The sequence below is a fragment of the Danio rerio genome, chromosome 6, assembly GCF_049306965.1.
Source record: "Danio rerio strain Tuebingen ecotype United States chromosome 6, GRCz12tu, whole genome shotgun sequence".
In the NCBI taxonomy this organism is placed as follows: domain Eukaryota; kingdom Metazoa; phylum Chordata; class Actinopteri; order Cypriniformes; family Danionidae; genus Danio; species Danio rerio.
In genome coordinates this window covers 45,847,092-45,860,144 of record NC_133181.1, presented here as the reverse complement: position 1 = coordinate 45,860,144, position 13,053 = coordinate 45,847,092, and the positions used below count along the sequence as shown (strand labels likewise).

At 34.6% G+C, this 13,053-nt stretch overlaps 1 protein-coding gene across 14 annotated transcripts in view; it reads left to right on the top strand.

Moving 5' to 3' along the window:
* frmd4ba (FERM domain containing 4Ba) overlaps positions 1-13,053 on the top strand; it is a 96,615-nt gene that overhangs the window by 33,681 nt on the left and 49,881 nt on the right. For 4 of the 14 annotated variants that reach the window (XR_012408148.1, XM_021477249.3, XM_021477247.3 and 1 more), the window contains exon 1: positions 2,734-3,542. The exons of 5 other annotated variants lie outside the window; for them this stretch is intronic. Coding sequence is in view for 4 of the 9 variants with exons in the window: in XM_021477249.3 (XP_021332924.1) it covers positions 3,381-3,542 (162 nt within the window). In the remaining 5 variants the exon portion in view is untranslated. Of the gene's footprint in view, positions 1-538; positions 754-1,622; positions 3,543-13,053 lie in introns of those variants that run through there. 5 more of the 14 variants (XM_073954434.1, XM_073954430.1, XM_073954436.1 and 2 more) reach the window with 3 other exon arrangements.

Sequence of the window (13,053 nt, the reverse complement as noted above, 5' to 3'; positions counted from 1 at the left end):
CTCGCGTAAACCCACCAGAGGCCACTGTCGACTGACTGTTTGTCTGACTGAATGACTGACTGACTGACTGATCGACTGACCCACCCTCCTTCCATAAACCCATCCAATAGCACCCAAAAAAATAGCTTAAAGGGACAAATAATTTTGACCTTAAAATGCATTTAAAAAAATGTGTCAAAAACTAGCCGAAATAAAACAAATAAGACTTTCTCCAGAAGAAAAAATATTATCAGACATCCTTTGAAAAATTCCTTGCTCTGTTAAACATCATATATATAATGTCTTTGTGTTTCTCCATTCTCTCTATTGATTTTGTTTGCATTATTTTGTTGTGACTTCTGCGAATAAGCACCTTAAGCAACTTATATCCAGTTCAAGTGTTTGATTAATTTTGCTGTTTTTCTCTTACCATTTGCATCATATCCATTAATTTCAAGTGCAGTATTTAGTTTAACAAGATTTTCATCCTCTAAACATGCATTAAAATGTAATATTCACTTTAAACAGCTGTGTGCGCATGTTCCTTCTTGATGTCTAGTTGTCTGCCAAAATGACCCTTAAGTATGAACTCAACACCCTGAAGATGTGTAATGCAAGAACCCAAACTCATACACAGACAGCAGGAGGAGAAAGAAAAACATCCGCTTGGATTGCTGCAACCTGAACATCTGACATTTCCAGTGTAATTTCAACAGATTTAGATCAGGAAGTGTTGCTGTGGAAAACTGGAGGTCAGATGGATGACAGATTTAGGTGAGGGGTTCACTGTGAGGATGGAAAGTGTCTTGATTTATTCCGTTTTGCCCTTTAAATTTCCTCTATAATTTGCTGAGTTTGGGCGTTAGTCATAACACATCAGCCTCTTATATTGTACATAACTCACACGAAAGTGAGTATTTTTATACGTTTTTTTTTCCTTTATGGAATATGCCGGGTGGAGAAGTGTAGCGTCTGGCAGAATGCACACACTTAATAGGCAGAAACTGCTCAGTTTGACCATTTTTTTCTCAAGAAGTCAAAAATACAAGTGTAAAAAAAGTTCAAAGATTCAAAGAAAACTGTAATGTGAAGCAGACGGTGACAACAGAGGTGCGGATCCAAATGCAGAGTCTTTAGTTAACAGAAAATGGTTAGGCAAGCAACACAGAAGCAAACAGATGTATAAAGGCAATCCAGGGCAGTAGTCAAAATAACAGGCAGATGGTTAAAAAAGCAGGAAGCATACAACATAAACAAACAAAACAAAGCTAGGGTCAAAAACACGGCAGAGCAAGGCAGCCGTGTCGTAATGTTAACTCACAGTTCAACAAGACTCAGCAAAGTCTGTTTTAAATTGAAATATTTGTTTGACATTTTTGAACTTAAATAATAGTGTTTGTTGAGTTAATACAGGTTCAGTTTAGGATATATTTCCTTAAATCCAACTGACAGTTTTCAAAAGCAATTCAGAAAAAGAAAAGCCCTTACCTGATTCTTATCATGATTTCAGGTTTTACCACATTCTCACCCTGTTATTTACTTGTTTATTTTATCTTTTGGATTCTGTTTTTGTCTCACCCACTTATCTGTTCTTCATTGGACTTAAACCCAGTTGTTGTAGTTAACTCCTCTCTGCGTTTAAGTTTGCCGACGTACATGGCGGGCTAACAGGACTAACTGCTGACATCGGGAAAGCCGTCCATACGAAGGTAAGCAGTCAGCTGTAAGTGCGAAAAGAAACGGCACCATACCGCCCTGTAGCATTGGTTTTCTGGATACATAATTTGTGATCTACAAAAACATAAATAGGGCTACGTTTTCAGAATGTTATTGAACATCTATAAAATTTACAAGGAAATAACCATTCAGAGAAAAAATTGTGACAATTCTTTATGAGTTCTCCCAATTCTTTTTTTTCCTCTTAAGAATTGTGAGATAGAAGTAGTATAAGATATAGGAGATATACAGTATGCTGCTCAGAAATAACTAATTAGAATAGGGTGTTTATGATGGGGCAAGTATTTTCTTATTAAAAAAAGCCTAAGCGTTTAGCCCCTATACAGTATAAGTCTAAAATTTGATTCTTGATGGTTTTAAAAAGGTCTTAAAAGTCTTGAATTTGACTTCGTGAAACATGCAGAAACCCTTTCTAGGAATTGTAAGACATAAACTCAAGGTAAAATGACTTTTGCTGCTTATTTAAACTACTTAACCCTTTAACTGCCTGCTCAAATGGTTGACCTTAATTTGACTGTTTTTAATAATGACTGTTAAAGTCATTTAAAGAATTACTGTTTAAAATAATGGTTTACACTACACAGTATTGTTACAAAAAATAAAGATGATTTAGTATTCAGAAATGTTTTATTTTGATTGTTTTTAAATAAATTGGTCTTAAATGTTCTGATTTTTCATAGTATATCTAAAAAATCCAGTACTTTTTCCATAAACCGACATATTAACCCTTTGGTAGAGGTTGATATTTAAAAAATGATGGGGTGTGTTGAAAAAAAATGCATTAAGTGTGTTAACTAGCAAAATGAGGAGTTAAAAAAAATCTTGGTGGGGCAGTTAAAGGGTTAAAATAAGCTGAAACAACACAACTCTTAAAGTTTTTTGGGGACAACTTAATAGTTTTATGTTCAATCCACTAAAATTTGTAAAAATGATCAAGTTAATCAATTAAGTTAATCAATTTTTGTTTGCGGAAACATGAAGGTTTTGTGTGGAACCCAGCGCTTTTTAAATTGCTAGAAGATACAACATCACAGTGGAGAGAAAAAGGAATTATTTTTTAATGAATGTTTATGAAATTAATTTGTTTATGAGTGAAATTTGTTTCGACACCAACTATTTTCATCCTCACTTTACTCTCTATGACAACCAGAACAGAAATGTCTTTTGATTGCTCTTATATAAGTGTCTATAAAATCTTGCTCACAATAGCCATCCCCTTGTGAAAAGCCCAGAGAAACCACAACGTTTGTTTATGAGAAGAGACTGGCACGACTGGGTCGGCCATTGTGCTCAATCTGCGTAAATATGTGTGTGTATGTATGTGTGTGTGTGTAAGTCTGCACTTATTTGTGCTCACATTCTTTTGTTTATGAGTGTGTAAATACTCAGTATGTCTCAGTCAGAGTAGTGGTGGTGGAGGCTTGTCTCTGACGGAGGATTGTTTGTGGCCTGTCCTCTCTCTCTCTCTCTCTCTCTCTCTCTCTCTCTCTCTCTCTCTTTCTCTCTCTCTCAATGAGTGTTTTTCCGAGGGGGAAAGTCTTGGACAGGATCCTCAAACCCAGCCAGTGGTATTCAGACCCTGGCTCTTCCAGGCTCCAGTTAGGTTACATCAGCCTCTGAGGGAGCACAGCTTCCCTATACTGTAGAGTGGCAAGCAGACAGGGATGGCGCTGGGTTTGTTTTGTTGCATGGAGGATCTGCTGGCTGCTGGAAGTCAGTTAGTGTGGACTGTGGCTGAGCAGGTGCTGAGGAGATGCTACAGTGATGGGCTCGTGCCCTGTAGGAGGTTCCTGCAGACGTGGTGTCTTCTGGGAGATGTCTATCAGGTATGAGATGTTAAAGGAAAGAGACGATTTAGTTTTGCTCCAATGTTTGGGGTCAGTTGTGTATGGGACGATAACCTGTTTTAAGGTTTGAAAAAGTCAAGGTTTTAAAACTGCTAAAATTTGCTGTTAAACCATTCCTGCGGTATATGTGTTTTTTTACGACTCTTTTCTTTGGTTTTAGTTTAGTTTAAGCTGTATTGTCCATTCTGCTTGGCACAGAAAGGAAATTGGTCTTTAATACTGCAACATGCTTACAACCCAACCACATAATAGCAACACTCAGCAAGTCAACAATATGAAATAAAAACTTAAAAACAAATTAGCCCCAAATTACAGCAGATTATTCTTAACAACCGCACCATTTACATTAAACAGTGATCCGATCGGATACAGCAACTACAATTAGTACACTGTAAAAAAGTCCAGGTTACCTTAAAATTGAACTTACTTTATGCTGAATCAAATTAACCTCATGAGTCCATTGAACTTATCTATAATGACGTAAAACGTTTGCTGTCAGCACCAATTAATCATATCATTTTTAGAGTGTATAAATGACATTTTATAAGCATTTCTTTAGGTTCTAGGAATTTTAAACCTGTGTCCTAATGGTAACGTTTCAAAAGTTTCAAAAGTGAAGGACATTTGTGTTATCTTAAAAATAAGTTTTTTACATAAACGAGTCAAATAAAATCTGCAGTGAATGTTATTTGTGACCAGTTATCTTATTTGCCTGATTGATCATTTGCAGACATTTCTTCTTCTGTTTGAGTGTTGTGTTACCAAACCATGAGAAAATATTATATGTCAGAACACTCTCTATTGATGATGTAAATGCCAAGTATGTGTGCTTAATTTAAAACTTCTTAACTTGCGGAGGGGACTGAGGCGCTGACTTGCCTTCTTCTTCTTATAAACAGCCTCCACATTACTATTAAAAGATAAACAGTATCTCCAGATCAAAAGCCACCGCTGACATTTGCTACACTACACATTTGAAAAACAAATAGCTTATATACCAACATCCAAACATGATATACACCTGAAGAGGGCAGTGGCTTTTCTTTTATTCCCAAAGAAAAGAAAAATATCCAAATATGTCTTTTCAAACTGAAAAGTTTTTAAATCTAATGAAGTTAGCAGAAGTCAATGATTTATTTTGATTATTTATCCTGACTTGTTTACTGTTACAAAATATTATAAATGTCTCTTAAAATAAAATTTATTTTGTTCAATGGCGGAAAAGTCTTTTTTTTACCAAGAAATAAAAAAAATAACATATTTTAGAGCAATAATCGCAACACCATGACACTGTGATATTTTTATTTGAGGTTCATACCATCTGAATCTTACACCGGCCCATCCCTGTTTGTGTTTATTTGTCGCAATGGATAAAAAGAAGAAACTAACTGGAAATTCTAGTTGGATGTATTGGATTTATAAGGTGTTTAAGTGAAATGTTAATATTTGTTTTATTCTATTTCAAGGTCTGATGGTAACACGTTACAATACGGGACTAACATGAACAAACAATGAACAATGCTTGTAGCATAGTATTTATTAATCATAACATTTACTAATGCATTATAAAACTCAAACAATGTGCTTGTTAACATTAGTTAATGCTCCGTGTTAACACAAACTGTATTTTCATACAAAGACAAATAAATGTATAGTTTATTGTTTATTGATGTTAAATACATTAACTGACAGGAACTATACTTGTTTCGTATTGTAAAATGTTAGCATTCTGATGACAAGTTTCATATGAATATTGTCAAAATATTGTTCTTTAAAGCATTTTTTTCCAGAATATTACAATTGGATAGCAAAATGAATTATTATCATTATATTAAATATAGTATAACACTAGTAAACAACTAAAACACTGCTCTAAAAAAAACAAAAACAATTTTTGCTGTTTGTTCAAATAAACATATTTTCAATGAGCTAAAACAACATAATTGTTGAGTTTTTGTGGGACAACTTAATTTTATGTTCAATCACCTTAGTAAAAACTAATAGGATAACTTAATTCCTTTTGGCTGTCTCAACACAAATTGATTATATAAAACCCAGCATGTTTTACAGTTGTTCAAATTCATATAAATGTGTGAAAACATGGTAAAAGCATGCAGGGGAAATGTGATCAGCAGTTAACAGTATCACAAAAGGGACCTTCTACTTACGCACATACTTTGTAAAATAACCCAACAGTCTCAACAACACTCTATCAAATGAAATGAGTGTAGTTAACTCAAAATAAACTAAAAGTTAATTCTTCTCATTTGAAAAGAGTTTTAAACTCAGTGTTGAAGGTAATGAGTTAATTAAATACATCATTACTTCAACTTAAATGAAGTAAACTCATAGTATTTATTAGTTTTTTTAACTCAGATGGTTTGTAGCAATTGGTTTCCTGTTAAATGGTTTAAGTTGCCTTAACGTATTGGGTTTTACAGTACTCAGTTGGTTTGAGTTCTCTTCATTTATTGGGTTTTACTGTGCTCAAATTGCTTCATTTACTCAAATGGATTAAGTTCACAGTAGTTGTTAGGATTAGTTTTTGAACTTGAATGGTTTGTTGCAATCGTTTTCCTCAAATGGTTTGAGTTATACATTTAATTTTGGGTTTAACAGTGTAACTATTGATCATAAATCCAGAAACTGGGGATTTTAAAGTGATCTTTTTGTCATAGCTGTAGTCAATAAGGAAGATTTAAAACTTAGTACATAAGTTGATATTGTTATAATTGATTTAGATTTTTTAAATCCTGTTATTATGGCCATTCAATTTATCAGTGAATCCTCCAAAAATTTATATTTTTAAAAATAATCTGTCCTGACCCACAAAATTATAAACAGTATAAATTCAGACTACAGGTTTAGTTTATTGAAGGAATTATTTTCTCAGACTTGTTCCAAACCTGGCTTTTTGTTTTCTTCTGTGGATCAGGAAATGAATAAGTTGAACGCCCGCAGAATTTAGTTGCTGCTCCTATGGTTAAAGTAGATAAAGTCCAATTCTGTAGTTTATATCTTAAATTATTTACTATATTTTATATCTCTTACAAACAAATTAGATTAGCATTACACAGCAACCACTTTAAATATGAAGTAACAGCTTGGACATTATGATTTTATTTACTTCTTTTGTGTTTCATGGAAGATAGAAAGTCATACGGGTTTAGAGCAATATCAGGGTGTGGAACTGACAGAATTTGAATTTATGGGTGAACTTAATGACAAAAATGTTTTATTTACAGCAGACCTGTTAAGAGAAAGATACAAATTACTCTATACATATATAGACTATATATGTTGTCAAGCTTCATGAATACCCAAAAAGCTTAATAAAAACCAGAAGAAAACATTTTGACTTTTGAAACTAATTAAAACTAGCTATAAATTTCATAGCTAATTTTAATTTCAGTAATCAAATGTCAATTCACAGTTTAGTGGTATTTATAAATCCGCATAGATCTTCTCTCCAGATGTTTTCTCTCTTTTTATATTTCGTTAGGTTCCTGTAATTTTAGAGCTGGTATGAGTCATTTCATCCTTTTGTTTTTCTTTGGGCTCAGCCCTGACTTGTCATTGTTTGTGTAGGACTGGACATGAAAACGCACACTTAAGCTTGGCACGAGTTGAGAGGTTTTCAAGTCACCAATGAAGCTTGGCTAAAAGTCAGACGAGGTTGCCGCTAATGTTACATTAATGGTTTAGGAGGCATTTTAAAAACAGAACTAGTGGTACATATATATGTGCATATGTATATGTTTTTGCAAAGGGAGTAATGGGCTTTGTTTGAACTCAGATTATAATTCAGGGTCAATGACCCATATGTCAAGAGCATTACACGTCACATGACCCTTTCTTTTTGCATGGTCACTCGTTCCCTGCCCCCGTGGTCACATAGGCTTAGATCATACACAAACACAAGCAAGCTTTCATTAGCTTTGTCTCTATTCATTTTTTGGGTAATTCCATGTAAATGTTGGATGAAAACCAATATGTGCTTCACATTTTTATATGATAAGATAGCATGAATAAACTGTTGAAAATCAATTCATCTTTATTTATATAGCGCTTTTACAAATTGTGTCAAAGCAGCTTAACTTTGAAGTTCTAGTAAATTGAAACTGTGTCAGTCCAGTTTTCAAAGTTCAGTTTAGTTCAGTTCAGTGTGGTTAAATTTTCACTGTTGAAAGTCCAAACACTGAAGAGCAAATCCATCATTGCGCAGCTCTACGAGTCCCAAACCATGCAAACCAGGGCAACAGTGGCAAGGAACACTCAGGCTCAGTTAAGCACGATCATTTCTCCTCTGCCAAACTTCTTGTGCAGAACTGCAGTCTGCGCCGGAGAAGTAGGCATTGCTCTATAGACTGTGTAATAAAGTAGCACATTCTCCACCTTGTTAATTTGACAGATTGCCTTCAATATTAGCTGTTTTTAGTTTAACAAATGTTTGTGTTGGTTCTGAAAATGCTTTTATATGTACACTGTAACTTCTTATCAAATGAATGTGGATTTTTCAGTTCATTATCCCTTTGAAGTATAAAACACAATATTTTTGGCAGTCATATCAAAATAGTTATGTGACTAAAGAGTTTTGTTCATTTCTGACCTAGCACAACAAGAGCAAAAGAAACCAAATTTGAAATGTTTAATTGCTTGTGTTTGAAGTTAACCGTATAATTACTCAGCCTTTATTTCATCATCTTATTCACTCCTTTAAATCAATTACCAAATTTCGGTAATTTACGCATTTATTACAGATTGCTAATCCAATGCGTACTAGGACTGGACGATATGACAAAATTCTCATAACATGATATATATGTCAACTCATATCCTTATAATGATACATCTCGATATATTCAATTAGTAAATATTGACTATATGGTAAGGACTATTTCTTTAATTCATTCATTCATTCATTCATTCATTCATTTTCTTTTCAGCTTAGTCCCTTTATTAATCTGGGGTCACCTCAGCAAAATGAACGACCAATTTATCCACCATATGTTTTACGTAATATGATTTACGATGCCCTTCCAGCTGCAACCCATCACAGGGAAACATCAATGCACTCTTATTCACACACATACACTACGGACAATTTAGCCTACACAATTCACCTATATCACATGTCTTTGGACTTGTGGGGGAAACTGGAGCACCCGGAGGAAACCCATGCGAACACAGGGAGAACATGCAAACTCCACACAGAAATGCAAACTGACCCAGCCGAGGCTTGAACCTGCGACCTTCTTGCTATGAGTCGATGAGGCTACCCACTGGGGCACCACACCACCCCTATTTCTTTTTTGACAATTTAAAGTATATGCTCAAATATGTACTTATTCATTATTTTTTTCTTATTTTATGTAGAACTTCTGGGCAAATGTTTGATTAAGAATGTAGACATTTTAAATAAATATGAATAAAATATATAATGCACTTTACTGCAGGCCTAATGTAAAATATTGATAAATAAAATTCAAAGTTGGGGCGGCACATTGGCTCAGTGGGTAGCACTATTACCTCACAGCAAGAAGATTGCTGGGTTTGCTTGAGTCGTGTAAGTTTCCTCCGTGTGCTCCGGGTTTCCCCACAGTCCAAAGTCATGCAGTATAGGTGAATTTAATAGACTAAATTAGTCCTAGTGTATGAGTTTATGTGTGAATGATAATCTGTATGGGTGTTTCCCAGTACTTGGTTGCAGCTGGAAGGGCATCCGCTGCTGAAAACATATGCTGGAATAGTTGTCAGTTCAATCTGCTGTCGCGACCTCTGACAAATCAGAGACTAAGTCGAAGGAAAATGAATGAATAAATATTTTCAAAGTGCTTTTTCGACCTGAATCCAGATTGGTCATTTTAAATGATGAGAAAAGTAAACAATGTACTAAATAAATAAATGATTTAGCATTATATTAAATGATAGACATTTTATTTGGCAGTGCAATATATATTGTCGCATTGCACGGCCCTACATGAGTACTCTTTTTTTTTACTATCTGCATTGATCCATAAAGGAGTTAGCTGACTGATATAAAGGCCCATTGGTGCCTGGCACAGTGATGACCTTACAGTCTGACAACAAACAACATAAGATCTCTGCATGCGTAAGTCTATACTGGACAAGCAGAAAATACATAAGAGGATGTTTTCAGGGATAAGTGGACGGCTTGTTAGCGGGGGACAATACGGCCTTATATGGGGGGCAGGGAAGTGATGCCGCATTAAGCTTAAATAATGCTGATGCTGAGTCTGGTGTAAAGCACTTTCAAGAGCATTGTTTTTGGCAAGATAATGTTCAACTCATAGCCAACGAGGCTCTCTGCTGTCCTTGTGGAGCAGCTTTTCCTAATGTATAGCAAATGGTATTGACTCTATGGACTCGTGTCATGATTCAAATATTAAGCGAAGCATTTGAAAAAGCATGAAACATTGAGTTAGAAAATGCTTGAAATCAATTTGTAATTTGTCGGTAATTAATTAGACATGCTTTTTTTTATTAAAATTTGAATCATCAGAATAAATAAATAATTTATAAATATAAAAAAGAAGAGCACGTTTTTCATAAAGCTCCATTTTAGTACCAATGTTGTCATCTTTCATAACAAAACAAGATTTATTAGAGCACTGCTTAAATCATTTATTGGGCTGGGCTGGTCCTGTAAAGGGTTTCTATAGTGACTAATCCAAGCTTAGACAATGGAGCCTGTGTAATTAACAACACCAATAATTCTCTCCGTTAAGACGGCTTAAATGTAGGTCCTTGTTTTTTATAGTGACCAACCCTCTACTTTTTCTCCGCACTTGAGCCTCTTTTGCCTCAATTTTCTAGTACTGGTACTTTTTTAGACCCGATTGCCATTTTATACAGTTGAAGTCAAAATTATTCGCCCTCCTGTGAGGTTTTTGAGGTGAGGAATTATTTCTCAAATGATGTTTAACAGAGCAAGGAATTTTTCACAGTATTTCCTGCAATATTTTTTCTTATGGAGAAAGTCCTAATTGTTTTATTTTGGCTAAAAAATATTTAATATCAAGAATTCAATAATAGAATCAATATTATTAGCTCTCGTGAGCAATATTCGTTTTAATTGTCTACAGAACAAACCATCGTTTTAACCAACCTAATTAACCTAATTACCTAATTAAGCCTTTAAATGTCACTTTAAGATGAATACTAGTGGCTTGAATATCTAGTCAAATATTATGTACTTTCTTCATGACAAAGATTATTAGTAGTGAATTATTGAAACTATTAAGTTTAGAAATATGTTGAAAAAAATATTTTTTCTGTAAAACAGAAATTGGGGGAAAATAAATAAGTCGTTACGTATTGGTGATGCATGAAATACTTTTTTCGAGTCCAAGCTCCCACTCATTTAAATTGAGAAAATATTAATATATGAAAACTTTTAAGTCATATCACACATTAAAGTGAATTTTATATGAAATCATGTTGTACACTAGAGTCTCTGGACTTGCTGCATCACAGACATCAATATTGTAACAATTTATTAAAAAAGTAAATCACTTTCTGGCCATCTGATTGATCGATCTATCTATCTATCTATCTATCTCGGTCGGTCGGTCGGTCGGTCGGTCGGTCGGTCGGTCGGTCGGTCGGTCTGTCTGTCTGTCTGTCTGTCTGTCTGTCTGTCTGTCTGTCTATCTATCTATCTATCGATCGATCGATCGATCGATCGATCGATCGATCTATCAAGCATTTGACGAGCCTCCCCACACGGTGCTTGGACCCAGAAGCTGCTTTGCGTGACATCACACTTAACAAGCGGATTCAGGAGGGCTAATAGTTCTGACTTTAAATTTATAAACTCTAGGGCTAGGCGGTATTAAAGGCGGCTTTAAAAGTACTAATAAGTCTGAAATGCTATTCAACTTGGTATAGTTTTTGATTATGCAATGTAGAGTTTTATGCTAAAGTTTGCCTAAATTTAATCTGCTAATACTGGGATGATGTGTAGTTTATGAAATCAATAAAATCCTGCTAGATTTGACATCACGCTGCTTTGTTTACTACAGTAACCAAGTGTTATGTCCAACGGCAACACTTATTCCGGCTGTTTTATAGGGTCCTTGATCAAATATGATTAACGAGAATTATTTATATCAATTATAAAATATGTTCTGTATAGACAACTGGAAAAAAAAATATTGCTTAAGAGGGCTAATGATATTGAACCGGCAGTTAGCTCTCTGCAACTCTCACATGGTCACCCACTGAAGCTAAGCAGGGCTGTGCCTAGTCAGTACCTGGATTGCTAGAAAAAGCTGGAAAGCTAGGTTGCTGCCGGAAGTGGTGTTAGTGAGGCCAACAGGGGCTGCTCAACTTCCGATTGAGGATCAACTCTGTGTGGATCCTAACGCTCCAGTATAGGGAAGGGGACTCTAATCAAAGGCCTTTATTTGTCACATACACTTTCATGTAGTCAAATAAACAATCATGTGGTGAAAATAGGACTCCTCTATACTGCTCAGTGAGCGCCATCTTTTGGATGAGAAAACCGAGGTCCTGACTCTGGCAAACACCGACATCCTGGCCAAATTTGCCCACTGGTCTCTATCCATTATGGCCTCCTTAACATCCCTAATATAATAATTGGCTTTATGACTCTCAATCCTCTCCACCAATCAGCTGTGTGTGGTGTGCAGTCGGGCGCAATATGGCTGCCATCGTGTCATCGAAGTGGATGCTGCACACTGGTGGTGGATTAGGAGATCCCCCCATATGTAAAGCGCTATGAGTGTCCAGAAAATCGCTATATAAATGTTTAAAAAAAATTATTATTATTATTATTAATAATAACTTAAAAAAAATTTCAAAATATAAAAACTGCTCTTAATCCAGCCGAAATGAAACAAATAAGCCTTTCTCCAAAAGAAAAAATATTATAAGAAATACTGTAGAAAAAAAATTCTTGCCAAACATAATTTGGGAAATATTTAATAAATATATAAAAAATCACAGGAGGGCTAATCATTTTGACTTCAACTATATATAAAGTATTATGATATACATAATATTAATTATTAATATAAAATTATTAATTATAATAAATATATATATTTTTATTTTTATAGAAATAATCACAAGCCACAAGACAAGATAGTAATGCTCATTAGAATGACTAATTCTGGTAATTAATCAACTGTTATCAGTGCATAGACACTGGTGAATCTGGTGAAGCAAGATAGTTTGGTTCTTATTAATTAAGCACGATTGACATTATTCTTTAGCTCTTAAGTGTTTTCATTTGTAAAAAAGAAAAGCGAATTGTGATCTTTATTAAATTTTCAATTGATTTAAAGCAGTGTAAAGGTGATTCGATAAAGGCAGATTGATTATTCACAATTAAAGTAATAAAGCTCTATCGGTGGGCAGCTTTCAACAAAAAAAGATTTGTAGTTTCCAATTTCACATGACTATGATTCACTCGGATTATATTAAATTCTATTAGGGCCCAGTG